At 47.9% G+C, this 20,011-nt stretch overlaps 1 protein-coding gene across 1 annotated transcript in view; it reads right to left on the reverse strand.

Moving 5' to 3' along the window:
* Nucleotides 1–1,608: 1,608 nt before the first annotated feature.
* CTDSPL (CTD small phosphatase like) overlaps nt 1,609–20,011 on the reverse strand; it is a 113,205-nt gene continuing 94,802 nt past the window's right edge. The window contains 5 exon segments of the mRNA XM_059162099.1: nt 1,609–2,203; nt 7,071–7,256; nt 10,939–11,031; nt 14,375–14,431; nt 18,004–18,105. Coding sequence (XP_059018082.1) covers nt 2,078–2,203; nt 7,071–7,256; nt 10,939–11,031; nt 14,375–14,431; nt 18,004–18,105 — 564 coding nt within the window. The 3' untranslated portion in view covers nt 1,609–2,077.

Raw genomic sequence — 20,011 nt, forward strand, 5'->3', positions numbered from 1 at the left:
GGGTCGAAGGCTGTCCCCAGGACTGATTTCTGTGTGGATTTCAACACAGGACAGACACTTGACTGCAACATTTAAGAACATTTAAGGCAGCGGGTTCATTAATGACTAGTTTCCAAATCAAGGTTGAGGGCATGTGCAGATCTGCCACATAACGCCGTTCTCTGTGGTAATGCCTAGCGTGGGGCTATTTCTGCCGGAACCGGCATGGGGATTACTGGGTTCTGCATACCCAGAATGCTAGGGCACCTGGTTACCCCAAACACTTGTCTTCTGAATGCATGGCAGTCCACAGCCTCAAGTGCTGTTGGGAGGACAGGATTGGCAGCTGGCTTCATTATTTTGTGAACAAAAGTAGGAGCAAAATTTCACTTCAACCCCCATCTCCAGACTTGTTAGTGCCAGTCTCTCCCACCAGGGCTCTGGCGGAGGCCCAACCCACAGAGGACTAAGGCAATGGTGCCGACACGACAGGGTTCTTTTAAATTATTTTTAAGAGCAATACTTTATAAACTGTCTTGTCAAACAAGGAACATGGCACTGCTTAGAACAGCTCACTGGGAAAGGCTGCAAAGGAAGCCCCAGCCCAGGAAGGGCACCCTCTCTCTCCCTGACTCAGGGCGATGAGCTCCATCCACATCTGGACAGGTTTCCCCAACCCCGGCTCAGAAAGAGGCTATGCTTCAAAAGAGAAGACCAGGAGTGGACTTGGACCACATCAGTGCAGTGGCTGGTTGAGGCCACAAGTTCTCAAAGGAGAACAGTCAGCTCATCATGGTATCTGATGACGGCTGCCATTTAGAATGAATGCCATGCCTGGTGCGCTGGCCCCTGTGTCTTTGCTCCCTCCTGAACTCACACGGCCGGTACCAGGGAAGGGATACGGTTGGTGCAGTCTGCAGTGAGGGGAGGGTTGGGGGGGGGACACCTACGTTTCTGACCCTGTCCACGTCTGCAGCTTAGCAGTGAGCAGATTCTGAGCATAGGCACAGTGGCAAAGAACAGTGTAACAGCCGCTGGTCAATTCCATTTGGTGGCAGCGCGGTAGCAGCAAAGAAAATTCCCGAACAGCTCCGTGTGTATCCAGCTTTTGGAAAGGAAAAATTTAAAAATCAATCAACAGATTTCTTTTTTTTTTTTTTTTTTTTCTTTTAAGATATCCGAGGGTTTTGGAGTTTCTTGGAACTGCTCTACCCAGAACGACAGCCACAGAACGAAAAACGTACAGAAGTATGGCAGTGGTTGAAAGTAGAGGTGACAATGCCACTTTTCAAGGGGAAAGTGTGACTGCAGGACACAACTGTCACCATCCGAAGTAACAGTGATAATATAAAAGTATCTATTGTCTCCTAAAGTGTCAAGCCGCACGACTGCAGGTACATTCCAAACATTCCAAACTGGGTACGTAATGAACCGAGACACTGCCATGGTCGCCGAGGCTCCTTGCGGGAGCCTGGTCCTGTAGCGCGTCACCGGGCGTCAGAGCACGCACACCTGCTGGGAGACTGGCTTCCAGGACATCCCTCGCCACCCGCCCACCCCAGGTTCTAGAAAATTGTCATATTTGTTTTTTTTTTAGAGAATCTTAAGACAATAAAAGACTAAAAGATGTCTGGAAATATGTTGTATAGAAAAACTAACTCTCAGCTTAAAATAACATTCAAAAAGGCACTTCATCCTGGAGGAAAGAGATTCTGAGTTGGGTCAGCTGCTCCGAGCTGGGATAGAAAGGGACAGGTTGTCTGCTTGGAGGAGGGGGCCAAGGGGGGCCAGTTGAAAGGAAGTTCTGATAGATCTCAAGCTTTTTTTCTCCCCCCTCCCCATTTTTATCCTTTTTGGTATGTTTTAAGAAAAGCAAATCCAGTAAAATGCATGTCCCTTTATGAAATTGATTAAAAGAGTTCATTTTAAAATAGTTGTTTCTGTTCTTAAAAAAGCAACCAGGTAGGTATGGCCACATGGCCCTCGTGGCCTGGAGCACGGAGTGTCCCCACTGGGCGCTCCCAGGGAGCTACGGCCGGGTGGGCCCCCGAGGCCGGTGGCTGCAGGACGCACAGGCGGGAGGCATCGGAGGCCGGCGCTACCTGCTGCAGAGTCTGTGCAGCATGTTGTACACGTCGTCTTCCCGGCTCAGGCCCTCAAAGAAGGGGATGAGGTCCAGCAGCTCTGTGTCCGTCATGTCATCGAACCAGGACTGCACGGGCACCTGGAAGACAGTGTGTGGAGCGGGCAGCAGAACTGCACCTGGTGCGGGATGGGGCAGCTCCTAGCCAGAATGGACCCCCCATACTGTTAGTCTTTTCCTTGGTAAGGAGGACAGGTATCTAAAAACCATCATCATCATCATCTGGTTCTCCCATCCCAGCTAAGGCCGTTGCAAAGCTACCTGGTTTGGGAGGAAGGTAAAGTTCAGAGCATTTGCTTTTTAAGTGAAGTCTAACTGCTAGTTTGCGTGCATATGCTTGCTTTGATTTCCTGCCTCAGGAAAGGTGGCCAGAGTGCAGAATATAGAAGAGCTAGCCTTGCTACCTGTCAATTTCAAAAGCTCTTCCACTGTATCCAAGCAGCTCCTTACACCTCACCCGGAGCCAGAGGTCACCTGCCTGCCAACCACTAACACCAGGGAGCCCCCAACACAGGGCCAGGAAAGCTTCCACTTGGGGTTGCCGGACCATGCTACATGGCAAAGGGAGGTGGGGAATTTCCTCCCATCCTTAGCAGTGAGCAGTTAAAAGCATAAATATAACATTTCAGGACAGTCTGAGCCAGGGGAACGGACAGGATTTACACTTAGTTTTAGAGAGTAGGGAGGGGTGGCAATGGGTGGCAGTCAGGGGTGCAAAAGAAGGGATGTAAAAAATCTGCCGGGCGCCTGGGTGGCTCAGTCAGTTAAGCATCTGCCTTCGGCTCAGGTCATGATCCTGGGGTCCTAGGATTGAGTCCCGCATCTGGCTCCTTGCTCAGCAGGGAGTCTGTTTCTCCCTCTCCCTCTGTCTGCAGCTCTGCCTCTGTCTACTTCTCTTTTCTCCCTGACAAATATATAAGTAAATACAAAAATTTTAAAAAAGTTTGGGGAAAGTCAAAGGAGTTCAAAAGTAGTATTTTGGGGCCCTTTTATAAATCTAAAGACTGCTCAGAAACAAAACAATTCACTGTATAATTTAAAAATATAAACAAGGTAAGGATTAGCCAAAATAATAATAACAATAATAATGACTACTCCTACAGGAAGGGCAGGAATGAGGGAGAGGGCAGACATGGACACAAGACTTCTCTAAACCCATCTTTGTTGGTAGTTTTGATGTTGGACTCATGGAAATATGTTACATAATTGCAATAAAATTAAACAATTAAGGGACACCTGGGTGGCTCAGTCTTTAAGCGTCTGCCTTCGGCTTAGGTCATGATCCCAGGGTCCTGGAATCGAGCCCCGAATCAGGCTAGCTCAGCGGAAAGCCTGCTTCTCCCTCTCATACTCCCCTGCTTGTGTTCCCTCTTTTGCTGAGTTTCTCTCTGTCAAATAAATAAAATCTTAAAAAAAATTAAACAATTAAGAAGAGAAAGCAAGGGGCGCCTGGGTGGCTCAGTGGGTTAAGCCGCTGCCTTCGGCTCAGGTATGATCTCGGGGTCCTGGGATTGAGTCCCGCATCAGGCTCTCTGCTCAGCAGGGAACCTGCTTCCCTCTCTCTCTCTCTGCCTACTTGTGATCTCTCTCTGTCAAATAAATCAATAAAATCTTTAAAAAAAAAAAAAAAAGAAGAGAAAGCAATAAAAAAATGAACCGAAGTTAATATAAAGCTGGTGACATAGCCACACAGAGAATTACTTCAAATGATTTAAAACATAACATTTTGCCTGTACATTTCTCCATAAAAACCCTACATGTATTAATTGTCTTAGTAGTAGTAATAACGTTAGTACTGCTATTTGGAAACTATTAAACATGTACTATAGACTAAGTCAAATAGGTAATGATGTTGATATATTTAGGAACCAAGAGTTTCAGCACAAGAAGAGATACAAATACAAAAACAAAACCAAAGAAATTAAATAAAAACTGTTTTAACACTGACTTATAAAAAACCAATATGAATTCATGATTTAATTTTAATTCTAAAAATATGTATATTTTAGGTCTGTCCAGTATAAAGGGCTGGAAGCAAAGGATACCTCAGGAACAATGAGAATCCACCCAGACTGTGGTCTCTAAATACCATTTCCACTAACAGGAATCAGGCTCCATAGAAAAGTGGGTGATTCCAGCCAGGGCTGAGGCAAGAAAGGGACAAGATGAGCCTGGAATACCTCATTGCACCATAAAACAGAAGTGTTCAAAGACCACTGTTATATGAAGGGATGTCTGCTATCCGAAGGTGAACCTTTCAGCATCCAAAAGAAGAATATATAGATTAAATGATAACAATAAAAAAATCCATGAGTTCATATTAATACCTACAACGAATTCCCTGTCTACTTTTGGAAGTTGCTAGAGCACCACGTCATTACTCTGAAGACTGAAGAATTAAAGAAAAAGAACCAAGACTTTACCTTGATTTCCTGATTCAAACATTCAAACTGAATTTAGGATAATCAAGTAGTCAATGAGGGCAAGTTTAATTTAAAAGAAACAGGGTTCCAGCCAATAAATGTGGAAAGAATGATAAAATTTAGAAATCACCATTTCGTAGTTCTTAATGATATAGTTGATGGAGGCAATGATCATCAGCGGCTTCACATTTTTAGGTGAATGGACAATAGGGAATTTGCAAACAGATGGTACAGGTTAACAACATCTGAATCCAAAGACCGACAACTTAAAATCTTTCAAGGGCACCTGGGTGGCTTGGTTAGGCATCCAACTCTTGATCTCAAAACTCAGCTCAGGTCTTGAGCTTGGGGTTGTGAGTTCGAGCCCCACACTGGGCTCTACACTGGGCATGGAGCGTACTTGGTAATAATAATAATAAAAGTAAAATCTTTAAAAGTGGGACAGCCTGGGTGCACCTGGGTGGCTCAGTGGGTTAAGCCTCTGCCTTCGGCTCAGGTCATGATCTCAGGGTCCTGGGGTCGAGCCTCACATCGGGCTCTCTGCTCAGCAGGGAGCCTGCTTTCCTCCTCTCTCTCTGCCTGCCTCTCTGCCTACTTGTGATCTCTGTCTGTCAAAAAAATAAATAAAATCTTAAAAAAAAAAAAAAAAAAAGTGGGACAGCCTGACATCACATGCCTCTTGATGTGATACCATGATAAGTATACATATTCTTGACAAAAAAGAAAAACTTGAAAAATTGAACCTGCATTTAACCAAGTAGTACTGATCTAATTAGTTGTTTAAAGGAAATATGGGGGGCGCCTGGGTGGCTCAATGGGTTAAGCCTCTGCCTTCGGCTCGGGTCATGATCCTGGGGTCCTGGGATCGAGCCCCGCATCGGGCTTTCTGCTCTGTGGGGAGCCTGCTTCCTCCTCTCTCTGCCTGCCTCTCTGCCTACTTGTGATCTCTATCTGTCGAATAGATAAATAAAATCTTTAAAAAAAAAAAAAAAAAAGGAAATATGGGAGGGGCGCCTGGGTGGCTCAGTGAGTTAAAGCCTCTGCCTTTAGCTCAGGTCATGATCTCAGACTCCTGGGATTGAGCCCTGCATGGGGCTCTCTGCTCAGCAGGGAGCCTGCTTCCTCCTCTCTCTCTCTGCCTGCCTCTCTGCCTACTTGTGATCTCTGTCTGTCTAATAAATAAATAAATAAATAAACAAACAAACAAACAAACAAAAAAAAGGAATATGGCAGTTATAAAAACAAAGTAAAACGCCACCATGTGGCTGCAACTAGACAGAGCCAGAAGAGAGGAAATTTCTACAAGACAAATAACCAGAATTCTTCAACAAGTAAACAGGATGGAAGAAAAAGGCAGAGGGGAGGGGGAATTATTAAATTACACAAGAATTACTAGACACATTATTAACCAAAGCAGTGCTTGGACCTTGTCTGTTACTGAATCAAACAATCCAAATGTAGGACAACATTTTGAGATGACCGGGAAAATATGAACATAGTCTGGATAGTAGATAATATTAAGAAACTGTTAGTTCTGTCAGATGTGATAATGGAACTGTGATTATATTAAGAAGTAATCCTTATCTGTTAGAGATGCATGACAAAATGCATTATGCTGAATTTGATTAACTCACTAAAATGAACATGTTTAAATATAATAAATTTGGAAAGTTTACTCAAGTAATCATTACGCACTAACTAAATAAATCTAGCTTGATCTTGGCTTTCTGCTATATGTGGAGCCACAGAGTTCTGTTTTCAAGGAAAGAGCCCTGGGGAAGCCTGTGTTGAGGCTGAGAACCCCAGGCTGGGGATGAAGCCTCCTGTGCAGGGTGGGCTGCCTGAGCTGAGAGCCAGGGTGAAGGTGCTGCCGAGGGCTTTGCTGTCGCCCGCGGGCCTGGCTGGCCCCTCGTCCCCTGGAAGTGTGGGCTGGGAAGCGGGATGGCATCTCTTGCTTGGAAAGTCATGCTGCACCCAGGGAGCGGGCACTAAGGGCTGCCACGCTCTAGGGAGTTTTATGTAGGAAATGTTCCCACTGTATACTTTTAAGGCATCACTATGAGGCGGAAAAGCCGGGCAGACTTGTCTGAAGGCCTTGACTAAGGTGTTTTTATTCATTCTTGTATAAGAACTTTTGCTGAAGAGATCATCCAGGTCTTCTGAGTCTACAGGAGTCATGAAGCCAGCTCCAGAAGTTACTGACGGTGCCCTTCTCAGGAACAGTATGAAAACTGCCAAGATCCAGGCTCCCTGAGCACTAACCCAATGAGGACAGTGTTCTAAGTGCTTTTCACTCCCACACTCAGTCCTCCAAGCATCATATGGGTCAGCATCCCCAGATCCCCATTTGACGGACGAGGTAACTAAGGCTTGGCGAGGTTAAATAACTCAGTCAGTGCCAAGTATCTGCTAAGTGCCAGAACTGGGGCCCCCCAGGGAAGGCCAAGAAAGCCGGCACAGGTGTTTGAGGGCATAAACATGGAACTGGTTGGGGCCCTGCGTTCTCTCCCCCTGGGGCCACTTACTGCATTCTCGGGATGGAAGATGTACGAGGCAGGAGAATTGTCCACAATGATCACTTTGCTCAGCTCCCGGCCCAAGCGACTCAGGTCTTTCACGTAGTTCCCACGATGGAAGACGCATGATTCTCTGAAGAGCCGGGCCCGGAACACGCCCCAGCGGTCCAACAGGTCAGCCACAGGATCTGCGTACTGAAAAGCAGGTTGCAGTGAAGGCTAGGCAGCCGAAGAGCCCAGAAACCCTGACCTACTACAGCAAGTATTACTTGCATTACTCTTCTAGAAAGGGATGTAAGTAACTGGATGTGTTTTAGGATCCTGGTTCTTCTTTCCAGGAGTGCAGGATACCCTGGACTCTTCCATTTCTTTCACCTCTCATATCCAATCCATCAGAAATTCTTGGCAGTTCCGTCTCCAAGACTACCTTGAATCCACCTGCTCCTCTGTGTAACTGGCACTGTCCTGATCCCAACCTGTGTAACCTCTGCCTGGGGTGGCGGCGTGAGCCTCCCAAAGAGCCCCCCACATCCCCCGGCATCTCCTTTGCAGCCGTTACCCCTCCCCGTGTCAGAGTGGCCACTGGAAAACTCATCCCATCAGATCATTCCCCTGCTTACAACCCCTGCTCTTGACCTGCGACCCCTGGAGGGAGGCCCGCCATACCCCACACAGCGGCAGCTACGTGATTTCTGCCACCTCCCAGCTCCAGCCCGTCACCTGAGCTGCACTGGCTGACCATGGTCAGAGCCTCGGCACCAGTGTTCCCTCCGCACGGAACACACACTCTTCAGATCTCTGCAGGAGCCTCTCTTGCCTCTCTGCCTTTCAGTCTTGGCTTCCCCAGCCACCTGTCTGGAGCATGGGCCTGCTCCTCCCTTCCTGGCTCCTAATGCCTCACAGTGGTCTCCTTCACAAGCTCCCTCACCAGCCCTGGGGATTATGGATTTGCTCTTCCCTGCTCGGGGTGCAGGCCTTGTCTGTCGTGCCCACCATGATGTCCCTGGCGCCCTGCACAGTGCCCACCTTATGGTGGGGGCTCAGGCAATACTAGTTTCACCCCTGAATGAGTGAGTGGACTTTGAATCTGGCTCATGTGGGATGAGGCCACATTGCCCCCTATGGGTGCTTGGGGCAGCTGGGCCAGGCCAGCCCCTGCCAGTCACAGGACATTATCAGACTCCCACTTCCCTTTCCTTGGAGCCCAGGAGTTTTGAGTGGGAGCCCAGGAGTTTTGAGTTTGAGCCCAGCTCACAGCTGGGGCTAATCCTGCTTGGCCCTCAGAGCCTGGGGGAATTTTCCCAAATCAGGCTAAACAGGATAAAGAAATAAAGGTATCATCCTTGAGGGGAAAAACCTTCATAAATGAAAATGTCTAAAAGACTGGGCTGCCCTGAGTGGCTGGGGCTGGAGGCAAAAAAGTGGCAGTTCCAAGGCCCACATGAGGCCACGCTTCAGCACCAAGACCAGCATAGCCAGGTGTTACCAGGGCCCAGCAATTCTGTCAGGGAGGCAGGAAGCCCCCAAGGCTGGGGTGTTGGGAAGGCCAGCAGTGGACGGCACAGTAGTGCCCCAGAGCAGAGCAATGCCAACACGTGGTAGGATGCAGGGCCACGGGGCTATAGGCAGCAGCTCCAACTCTGTGGGAATGTCCTGCTTTCCCTGAAGGGAGGGGCTGAGGGGCAGAGTCTGGGAGCAGGCTATATTTTCCTGCTGACCAGGTGGGCACTGCAGTTTTCAGCTGGTAAGGGCAGCCAAATGCCTTGTGGGTGCTAGGGGGCTGACTCTAGATGGAAATGGTGATTAATTTCCCCAGAATTATTAATACTGGTGGTGGCATACATCCTTCAAGCAATGTCTGAGTCTGGGGCTCTAAGCCTTGGAGATGAATGTGGAGAATATAAGCTTCATGAGGGCAAGGGCTTTGTCTCTTGTTCTCTGCTGCATCCCCAGTGCCCAGGACAGAGCCCAACTTACAGTAGGCACTAAGTAAATATTTGCTGGGTGAATCCATCCGTAAAGGAAACCAAGAGGAGGAAGTAGACATTGAAGGGCTCTGACAGTCAGCGGAGGGCTCCCGTGGGCTCCTGGGTGGTGGGCCAGTATGGCAGTGCTGGCTGGGAGCTGAGCCCAGAGCCAAGAACTGGGGAGTGCCCACCTGTCCACAGGGAGGAAAGGCCTGGAAGCCTTCACCTGGGAGCTGATGCAGCTGAGCCAGGCTAGAGTAACACTGGGAGAAGGGATGCAGAGACAGATGGAGGCACAGGTAGGAGCAGGCCAGGAAGGGAGAATGCACGAGGATGTTTAAGTGAGTGCTGGGGGCAATGCCAAGCAAGAGTGTTTCAACTCTGCCAACCTCCTCCCGACGCAGCACCCCCAATCCCACCAACTCTCCATCTCCCCTGAGTGGGTGCAATCGTCCTGTTTGTTACTTCCTTAGCTGTCACTTCAGGCTCCTTGGCACCCCAGAGTACTGCTAGGAGAGTCATCTCCCCTACAGTACTATTGCTCTTGGTGCCATTCATGGGAAAGAGCGCCCACGGGGAGCGCCCTTCCCTGAGGTCGTGCTCTTTTTAGTGTGCGAAAGTAAGGCCTAGGTTTTGGATTTGTGTTGTCTACCAGCTCATGCTTCAAGGCCTGGCAATAAGCCTGGCAGAATGTTGTACAGGTGGGGTTCTCTCTCAACTCAGCCATGACTGAGAGATGGTCCAAACCGGGAATGCCCAGTCTGGCAAAGCGGGGTATCTGGGAACTTGGTCAGAGTCCTCAACTCAGCATGCAGAGGAGAAGGGAGCTGTCCAGAGCCAGGGATTGTTGGGGGTGGTGGGTGCTGCATGTGAGTCCTTGCAGCAGGTCTGGAGATGAGCAGTTGGCTAACCTGGGCCCTGCAAAGTTCATCTCTGGGGCTACTTCAGAGTCCTGGAGCTGCCCACGGAGACACTGGTGGTGCCCCCCACAAATGGATGGTGTTGGCCCCATCAGACTCGGGATTTGAGAGATGATCACGGCAAGGATCTCCTCCGAGGAGTGTGGACCTACCCTCTTCCCCCTTGGCTCAGCACATCTGTGAAAGGGCAGACATAACCAGATTGGGGGTGTGTCCTTTAACAGTAGGAGAAGGCAAAGAAACCACTCTATGTGGTTAGAGCCAGTGTGAATGTGGGGCCAAAGATTCCTGCTGAGCTACAAGGGCAGACCATATAAACTGTCATCATTAATAATTATGATAACTAAACAAAGAACATCAGGAGCTCTTAGCACGTAGCAGGGCCAGCACAGCAAACACAGCAGGGGCTCGGATGAAGACTTGCTGCACAGAAGTCAGGCACTATGCTATGCCCATCACATGCATTATTTCATTTGATCCACTCCACGAGGTAGAGGGAATTATCCCTAATTTCTAGAAGACCCGGAGTCAGGAGACTTGAAGTCCCTTGCCCGAGCTCCCGGGGCTCACTAGGGCAGGCAGAAGCCTCCTCTGGCCTGTGTATGCAGGTGAATCTCGGACACTCATCCTTCCCCAAACCTGTGTAAGCTAATGAAGGACACATAGGCTCAAGGCTGCCAGTCATTGAGGAGATGCAGATGCCCCTTCACAGTGACACTGGACACATTCATGATATCCTGGTCTGCGGACATCCAGCTCAAGGCGGCTGCCTGCTCAGCTTCGTGGGGCATTTGTTCCAAGGGCTCCCTGTCACCATGGCAACCCAGAAGCCTTTCAGGCTGGTACTGTGCACATGGCCTGCATCCATCCCATCTGGGGTGGGAACCTGTCACCATAGAAACCGCTTCCCCTCCCTTACCAGAGGGCTGTCTGATGGACAGCGGGTCGGAGTGAAGTGGCTGCGGGTGCCCAGCTGGGAGCAGGACATACCTTGGCCAGGCTGGCAGTAAAGAGCACACACTCGAAGAGCTGCCCCATCCTCTGAAGGAACTCATCCACGTGGGGCCGCTTGAGCACGTACACCTGAAACGGCAACAGACAGCAAGCTGGTCAGTCGTGGCAGCTGCTGGGGGTTGTGGAGGGCCAACACCCATGTAGAAGAATTCCTGAAAAGGCAACTGCTTCCTGTCCCCAGCTCTATTGGTGGCATGGAGACCCCAACTGAATGAGCAGAGGTTGCACTTCAGGCCACACTCCTTAGATGGGGCTCCAGGTCTGAGTTTGGCGCAGACACTCCTCCCAAGGGAGAAAGGGAAGCTGACCGTGATACTTCGGGTCTTGGGGATTTTCCGAACCAGTGAGTGGAAGGGGTGTGCCATGTTTGTGTGAAAGGACTCATTCTCTCACATGTGTTTCTTGGCATGTGTTCTGAGTCAGGCCCTACATGGACATAGGCCAGGGTCTGGGGGCTGTGCTTTGGGAGGCCCAGGCCCGGCCCATTGCCCGGAAGCACTGGGATTGCTCCAGCTGCCACCTCCTACCCTTGCCTGGAGCACCTCCCTTGCTCGGCAGGCCTGGGGTTGGAGAGCAGGCCCAGCAAAACTGTAAGAAGAGTCTTCCTGGGAAGCTGTCCACCGGACACTCACAAAGGTTACTCTGCTTGGTACAGAAACAGATGTCAGGGGATGTGAAGCCGGCCTACTCCCAGGCCCCCGGTCAGCCATCAGGAGGGGCCTCCAAGCAGGGCAGGGGGCAAAGAGCAGGCTTTCCTGCTTGGGGAACATGAACCAATCTGAGGAGACCAGGGAGATGGGAGAGAAGGCAGAGCTGGTGAGAGAAGATAGGGAAGGTGGGAGGAGAGAACTAATTAAAACTTGAATAAATTCCATTTGAAATTAGCCACTTCCCTAAAATAATTCAAACTTATTAAAATTCAATTCAGCTCATATTCACTGAGTCCCAGATCTGTGCTCAGCCTAAAGAAGTTACAAAAATGAACAAAACACAGGCCTTGCCCTTGAAGAGCTCACAGTCTAGAGCAGATATAAATAAAAACAAATCAGGATAGGCATGCATAATGGAAGTTGTAGTACAGGGATATATTAAGGGCAGTTAACTCCCCTCTCAAGGGGAAGGAATCACAGAAGGTAATATCTGGCCTGGACCTTGAAGGATGAACAGGAATTCACCAGGCTGATGAGGATGAGAAGTCAGCTTCCAGGCAGAGGGAAGGGTATGAGCATGAGACTCGGCCTGAAAATACCTTAGTGTCAGAGCACAGCTGAGCCCTTCATGACCAGCCTTTTAGAGGAGACGGGGGATAGGAGAAGCGGCTGAGGAGCAAGTGTGAAAGGCAGGTGCGGGGGAGTATGCGTGGGGTCGTGAATGGCAGATGTTGCCAGCTGTCTATCCCGTGGAGTCACAGAAGGGAGGCAAGGCTCTGTATCACACAGAGAATGCATTCTGTGCACTGCACGGGAATTCTGCACAGAGCCAGGGTTCGGTGGGAACTTGGGCCAACTGGAAGAGTAGGGCAAGCACAGTCTGTGGCCAAGGGTGCAGTGAGGGGCCCCAGGGTGAGTGCCAACAGGGCTGTGAGGAGCTGGGAGGTCAGGTGGGGGTGAGGGCTTGTGGCTATAGTAGATCCAGGCCCCCACTTTGCCCAGGAGACTCCTTGATGCCAGGGAGTGGGTATGGCCTGTGGTCGTTAGTCTCCTTGGGAATAGTGCCTGGAAAGCAAACTTGGCTACATGAAAATGGCGGGAGACTGATTTGGGAACTCTGGTTGTTGGTGCCTCTGGCAGAGAGGAAGGTCCTGGGCCCAGATGCCGGCCTCCAGGCCCGCGTCCGCGTGCAAGTAACCGAGAATAGGCCCATTGGGACCTGCACAGCCTATCCTGGATTACTTGAACGAGGCCACGGCCTTCGCCAGGGCCTTGGTCCTCCTCTTGGCGCCTGTGGCTTCATTCCCTCAGGAGAGAGAGTTTCTCACCCCAGCCTTGGGGCCGTGTAGTATCTACCACCGTATGAATCATAGCGCTGTCTGGAGGGAGGCTGGGAGAGCTAGGCTGGCTCCTTCGAGAATGGGCTGGCCAGAGCAAGTCAGGCCCCGAGGGTCACGCTCACATCTCGAGGTAAGAAGGATTAATTTCTCTCCTAATTTTTGCCATGCTGGTAGGCAGCCTCTCCTTTGTCTTATTACTTTGTAGCAGAAGCCAAGATAATAAATGAAGCCCTAACTGCTTCTCAGATGCTGAGTTAATTCAGCTGATGCTTTTGCAAATGTTAAATGCCCAAGTGACTGCCTTTTGGCTCCCTGATGGCTTTTAGAAGCATGAAATGTGGAGACACTAGAGATAAGTTGCCTTTCTCAGGGCCAGCTTCCTGGCAAGATTGCCTGGCAGGGGAGGGAAGGGACTAGAGCATCAGGTAAAGAGCCATGGGCCAGGAGGCATAGGACTAGAAGTCTCATTTTAATTCTTCTCATTGTATGACCTTGAGTCAACTCTTTCTCTGACTGAGCCTCTGTTGCCCCATCCGGACAATGAGGTGGCTGGGCTAGCTGATTTCCAAGTCATCACCAACTCTAACACCCTGTCCTCAAAGGCCAAAGAGATGACTGGCATCATTAAGGAAAGACATCCTTTTAAAATGGTTCAAGCACCAAGAGAGATTTTCCTTCCTAGGATATAAACACATCAGGCCCCGTTAAGACCCTGGGGTTGACAAGGAAGATGGTCAAACCATCCCTGTGGAAAACCTGACAAAAATCTCCCCTACTCCTCAACCTCCAAGGCTAGTTTTCCTACAATGTTCCAATATGTTCATAAATGAAGCTATTCCTGGAGAACCATCAAGGAGAAAAAATATCAGAACAAAGATGCATGCCAATTAACTAGGGCATCTTTATTCAAATTTGCCTTTGGATCTGAAAACACACCCTTCCCTCTTCATCCTCTGGGTTGGGATTTTGCTAAAGATTCACTGGAGAACATGAAGTAGGAGTGAAAAATCAGTCCGGAGTGGCTGGCATTGGAAATGGACACTCTTTCTCAAGATTTGGGATTTTCCTGTTGCCTGCTAGGAGAGTATCCAAGAGCACTTACATGAGGAAGTTAATTAGACCATCAAGCCAGGCCAGCGGGGGATATAGGCACTTCTAAAAGTCTGAATCAAATCAAAGAACTATTTGAACTTGCAACTACATCTATTATCTACAGATTTTTGTTTCCCTTATAAACTCAGTACAAAAGAAATTCATCTGAGTGAAAAAAGCAGAAAACCATTGTATTTATTTTACAAAGCCTGCTCCCTTTTGATTCAGTCATAAAATTATTGATGAAATGGGAATTTAGGAGTAATTTCACAGGAAATGTAATTACTAAAAAATGCTAATTGAAACTCAGATTTAGCTTTGATTTCTTACCTGATGTATAGTTCCATCGATTTCAACCGGAACAATAAAATCAGCATTACTAATCGGCTAGAGAGAAAAGAAAAGATAATTACTACATCTGAAAGAATAAAATAAAATTGGAAACTTTACTAAGAATAAAGCTTGCCTGGACTAATGTTTTTATTATTGGAAAAAACAGTTCAGGCAAAGGATGTTCAAGTATGCTTTGGTTCCTTAAAGCACAAGCAGGTTCCTTAAGCACAAGCAGGAAAGCACATTTTTTTCTGTTCCGAGTATCATTACCTTTTCAGCATCTTGGTTCAACCTCTCTATTATCTTCCTGGCCGGAACGACAAAGGGTTGGGCAACCTAGCCAGGGAATGGGGCTTCTCAGAGAGCCAACTCTTGCCTAGAGCCCTGCCAGGATGGTGCAGAACCACTGCTGGCCACCAGGGGGAGAAGGTGAGCGCCTGATGGTCCCAAAGGATGGCGCTACATGGGGGAGAATGATTTGCACTGGACCCACAGATGCAGGCTGCCCTGTGATGGGCTGCTCGGCAGGAGATGCTGAGCACATGGACACAAAGCAGGGCCACAGAGAAGTGAGGCTGAAGTCAGAGGCCACAAGCCATGACTGTGGGCAGGCTCCTTCCCTCTCAACCTCGGCTTCTCCTCTCTTCCACAGCTATAGTAATGGGTCCATTGAGGTCCCAAGCATCAGTGATTTCAGCCTTGCCCGGCACCAGCTCCTGTCCTGAGCAGTGGGGAGAGCCAGCCCACCCTAGATTGCTCTGCTCTACGTAACACAATGCCCAGCACACCCATAAACTTCAGCATACTTAAAAGAACTCTTTGACAATATTAATGACACTTAAAATCCAAATATACTTTGGCAGTGCCTGTGTAAGTCACCGCTGGGCTTACATACAGTTCTTAATGGAATTCCATAAATGAGGTGGAAACTACTCAAATGAACAGGGCCCAGAGAATCAGAACGCAAGCCCCTGGGACAAGTAGGAGAGAGAGGGGAAGGGAGCATGTATGTGGTGGCCCGGGGGCAGGGAGTGTGGACAGGGGTGTGTATTACTGAGTATCTGGTCAGAATCTGAACTGGGATCTGCCCTTAAGCCCATCACACACACACACACACACACACACACACACACACACACACACACACACAGTTCTTTGATAAGTAAACTGAAAATAATGTGGAAAATTTTAGATCACAGAACTGTTCTTAAGGACTCAGTAGAGCACCTGAGGTTTAAGATTACAATTTATTCACTCCTGTGGTTGGAAGGCTAAGGATGATAAGTTTGGTATTTTATAATTCTATAACGAAAATACAAAATCATGCTAAAAAACACAAGATTGAAGGCAGAAACTCTGAAAAGGTATTAGCATATTGTGATATCGTACTCCACAGAGTACATTAAAAGAGAAAAACCGTTCCCCAGTACAGACCAAGCCTGAGCCTCAGTCTCTTTTCACGTGCTGGTGTTAAGGGGGCCATGCTAAGCCAGGGTTCTTCCCCTGGGTTTAAGAGCCTGTGTGTGGTACCACTGTACATTTTTAAGGAGAGGCCTCTGAAATGCCCAGAATACTAAAAACCATACACTAAAGGTGTATGCCAGAGGGGAGGAGGGGAGGATGGGTGAAACAGATAAAGGGGATTAAGAGTCCATGTATCTTCTTTTTTTAAAAGTCTATTTATTTATTGGACACAGAGAGAGAGAGAGAACACAAGTAGGCAGAGAGGCAGGCGGAGAGAGAGGAGGAAGCAGGCTCCCCACTGAGCAGAGAGCCAGGACCCTGGGACCATGACCTGAGCCGAAGGCAGAGGCTTTAACCCACTGAGCCACCCAGGTGCCCCAAGAGTACATGTATCTTGATGAGCATGGAGAAATATATAGAATTGCTGAATCATTATGTCGTGTACCTGAAACTAACACAACTATGTATGCGCAGTATACTTGAATTAAAAAACCCGCACAACAAAGAATTTCCGGCTTGCAAATATAGGCAGGCCAGGGAGCAAAGAGATGAAGAGATGCTGTTCCCATCAACTTGTGGTATAATACCCTCTGAGCAGGCCTACCTTTGGAGGCAGGAACTGTCCGTACCCCAGGCAGTCTGGCCAGTGTTGGAAGGAAGCCATGTAGGCTGAAATGGCAAATGACCCCTGCTCCAAAGGACTTTCCTCCTGAGGGATTTTTAAAGTCCTAAGCGACTTGCCCATAGGCAAGAAAAGGCTTCCGATGCTGTGCAGAGCTGAGCTGGGGCACAAGGTCATGACTGCCACGGGGCCAATCCTTGTCCCGTGGATTGGAAGGGCCCTCAAGGTGCTGGGGAAGGAAGTGACACCTCCAAGCCCCAGTGGCTAGGCAGGTCATTTCCCACTGCTAGAGTAAGTGTGGCACCTGCTCCACTCTCCCAAAGGATTCACAGACAACTGCCTGGCCTTGTCCTGTTAAGGAAGGCTTCTGTTCAGTGAGAAGCAGGCACAAGGAGGGTGTTTCTGACAGAAAGGTCTTCGGGTCAATTTGATGGCTCTTCCACTTCCCAATACAATAGTCAGGGAATGACTGTGGTTCACGTGAGACACATACCCCACCATGGGTGATGCCTTTCACATATCTCAGCAAAGCAAGAGGAGTTGAGGGCTGGGATAAAAGGAGGAATGGGGTCTAACTGGCCAGTGATAGTGCAGCAGTTTCATCTCCAGAAATACCCCAAGGGAAAGCAGGACAAGGATCCTACTTCTTCCCGTGGAACCCCTATTCCCAAACCTTTCCATCATTTGCCTCTTTTAAACAACTTGTTTCATTTAAAAAAATGGAAAAATGGTTCACAAAGTCACTTCTTAATAGTGTAGCCACAGCTGTTCCCACATGGACGCCCTCTGGGAATTTGTAATTTTTGCTGTCATTCTGGCAAGGAGTGGAGTGAGGAAGGGGACGGAAGGAAGCCGGTGGTTTGATGCTTCTTGTGACATCACTAAAGCCCCGCCCCCTTCAGGAAAGAAGTCGTGCTTATGGATGGATACTCACTGAACTATGACGTTTAAACACACACACACACACACACACACACACACACACACACACCCCAAAACACCCAGCAACCTCTTCTCATGAAAAAGCTCAAAAATAAATGGCTGAATCCCAGATGCTGTCACTCTGGAAGTCTTCTTCAGAGTTGGACATCTTTCAAGAACTGGTCTGGGAAAACTTCCAAGATAGCAGGTTGCTTGACAGTTTAACAGTGCCTCTCCTGCCCTGCCCAATAAAACATAGAGCACTCTGGCTACCTTGACAAACACACAGCAGTGTCCTGGGGCACAGGGTACTGACTGCCTTTTGCCACCTGAAAAGTACTTCTGCAGGGGTTGGAGGGTTGGAAAACTCTAATCTCATAAGTAAGAATGAGGTCTTAGTGACACTGGCAGCCCAGCATTTTCCCCCAAACTAACTATGTAACAGTCAACTACTTGAGTTAATATTCACCAGAGTTAATAAGCAACTGTTCTTGGGATTTCTTCATGCACAGTGAAGTCCTAACTAACAGCCACAAAATGTCATCCTTTTTATTTTCCCTTTCCAATACAACTGTGACAAAATCACGAAGATCATGGATTGCTTTCTTTGTTGATTTACCTTAAATGAACTGTGTACCAATGTTTCATCTAAATCAATGACCACACATTTCTTTCCATAGTCAAGCACCGTCACCTCTGGAAGGAGGTATTTAGCTGGGGGCTAAAATGAAAACAAAAAAAAATCAGTATTATTACCTTTATGTAAAAGATAAACCAATGCCTTTATTCTATATTGTATCAATGAGGGTTAAATGAAATCAAACGTTTATATGCCTGATTAAGCACATCACAGAATTTTATTTTTCTTTTTTTAAGATTGTATTTATTTATTTGACAGAGAGAGACACAGTAAGAGAGAGAACACAAGCAGGGGGAGTGGGAGAGGGAGAAGCAGGCTTCCCGCCAAGTAGGGAGCCCGATGTGGAGCTTGACCCCAGGACCCTGGGATCATGACCTGAGCCGAAGGCAGACGCTTAAGGATTGACCCACCCTCCCATCATGAAATTTTATTAAAAACAATAGCACTGGGTCATTTGCTACTGAAGTTTTAACAAATATTGTGCCATTGTATGAATGGCTATTTGAGGGCCTCAGCTTTGGAACCAGACAAGCCAGGGTCCGAGTATCAACTCTGTTTTTTCTTGGCAGTAAGTTGGGATAGTAACACCTACCATGGAAGGTTGTTATCGGCTCTAACTGTGGTAAAGCCCCCAGCGTTCTGCCTGGCACATATATGGCGGCTACTGTTATAGTTAAAATGGGCTACACAAAAACAAATGTTAGATTGTATTAGCCACTCTCCTACTTCCAGGCCCATTTACAGGGGTCATATTCTGTCTGAAATTCACTGTGGTACAGAAGTATATTTTAAAGCTATATAGGAACCATAGTGTTTGTTTTGTTTTAATGACTAAAACTTTCAGGAACTTGAAGAGTACCTATAGACCCACCAGCAAAATGCAATCCAAAGTGACTTTCAATAATAGGAAACAAAAGTAAAAGTGGTCAAGGTAAAGTGCTCTGTCTGGGGTCTGCCCCAGGGTAGTATTCACACTGAGCGAGAGGGACACTGTTACCCGTCAGATTCTTAGTGTCTGGACGTTCTACTTCAATCCACATGCTGTGTGCTAATCAGAAAACCTATTTATGTCTTGGTAGTAGCTGAATCTAATCTTGTGATAAAGAGGTTATAAAGAGCTAATAAATGGCCAGGTATCTTCAGCCAACCTCCTCCCTGATTTAGATTCATTTCTTTGGGCCTTGCCTCATTCTAGAAATGACTGAAGTTTCTTAGTTTGCTTTGTGGTGTTTGTAGCTAGTGTTAAACAGCTAATTTTCTATCCTGGGAAGGTCAAGCTCTCTCTGTTCAATATTTAGTGCAAAACAAAACACACACAAAAAGGTGTCCCTAGCTACTGAAGAACAGACAATTTAGCTTTTTAAAACAAATTTAAAAAACCCAAAACAAAAAACAAGAAAAAAAAAAAAGAAATCAAGAGTTATTCCCTTTTCAATGGGCATTTCCTTTTTCTGATCGTGGGGGGAGGTTAAAGTGAACATGAGTCAAGGATCCAGAGTTAATTCTGGACTTTGCTGGTTCAGTAGTGAATGTAACACAGGAAGTCGACAGGGTAGGTAAATCTGCAAGTGTGATGACCACCTTGTCTGGGCTGGTGGGGTTAGGCTGTGTGTGGTGGTTCTAATTCTACAAGGGCTCCCTCCAGAGAAAGTGGGCATTTCCTCCTGTCCAGCATCATCCAGAAGAAAAAGCCTTCATGGCCTCCAACTCCCTTGGCTCTAATTAAAGTTCACCACGCAGTATATCTCATCCAATACTGTAAGTGCCTGGGAGATGTGCCTTAGACACAGGGCATGGGATCTGGAGTCCTAGAAAGGACTCTGTCCTTCATTATAAATCAGCAAGCAAGCAGGTGGCTGGAAAAATTAAACTTGCAAGAAGAAGTTCTGCAAAAGCATTTTAAAAAGGCAGGGCACGATGAGCTCTGTAACCGAACATAATAAAGAGGATCTGAGTTATTTCTGTTGTTGAGGCCATAGCAGAAAGC

This window comes from Mustela lutreola, chromosome 2 (genome assembly GCF_030435805.1).
Source record: "Mustela lutreola isolate mMusLut2 chromosome 2, mMusLut2.pri, whole genome shotgun sequence".
NCBI classification, from domain to species: domain Eukaryota; kingdom Metazoa; phylum Chordata; class Mammalia; order Carnivora; family Mustelidae; genus Mustela; species Mustela lutreola.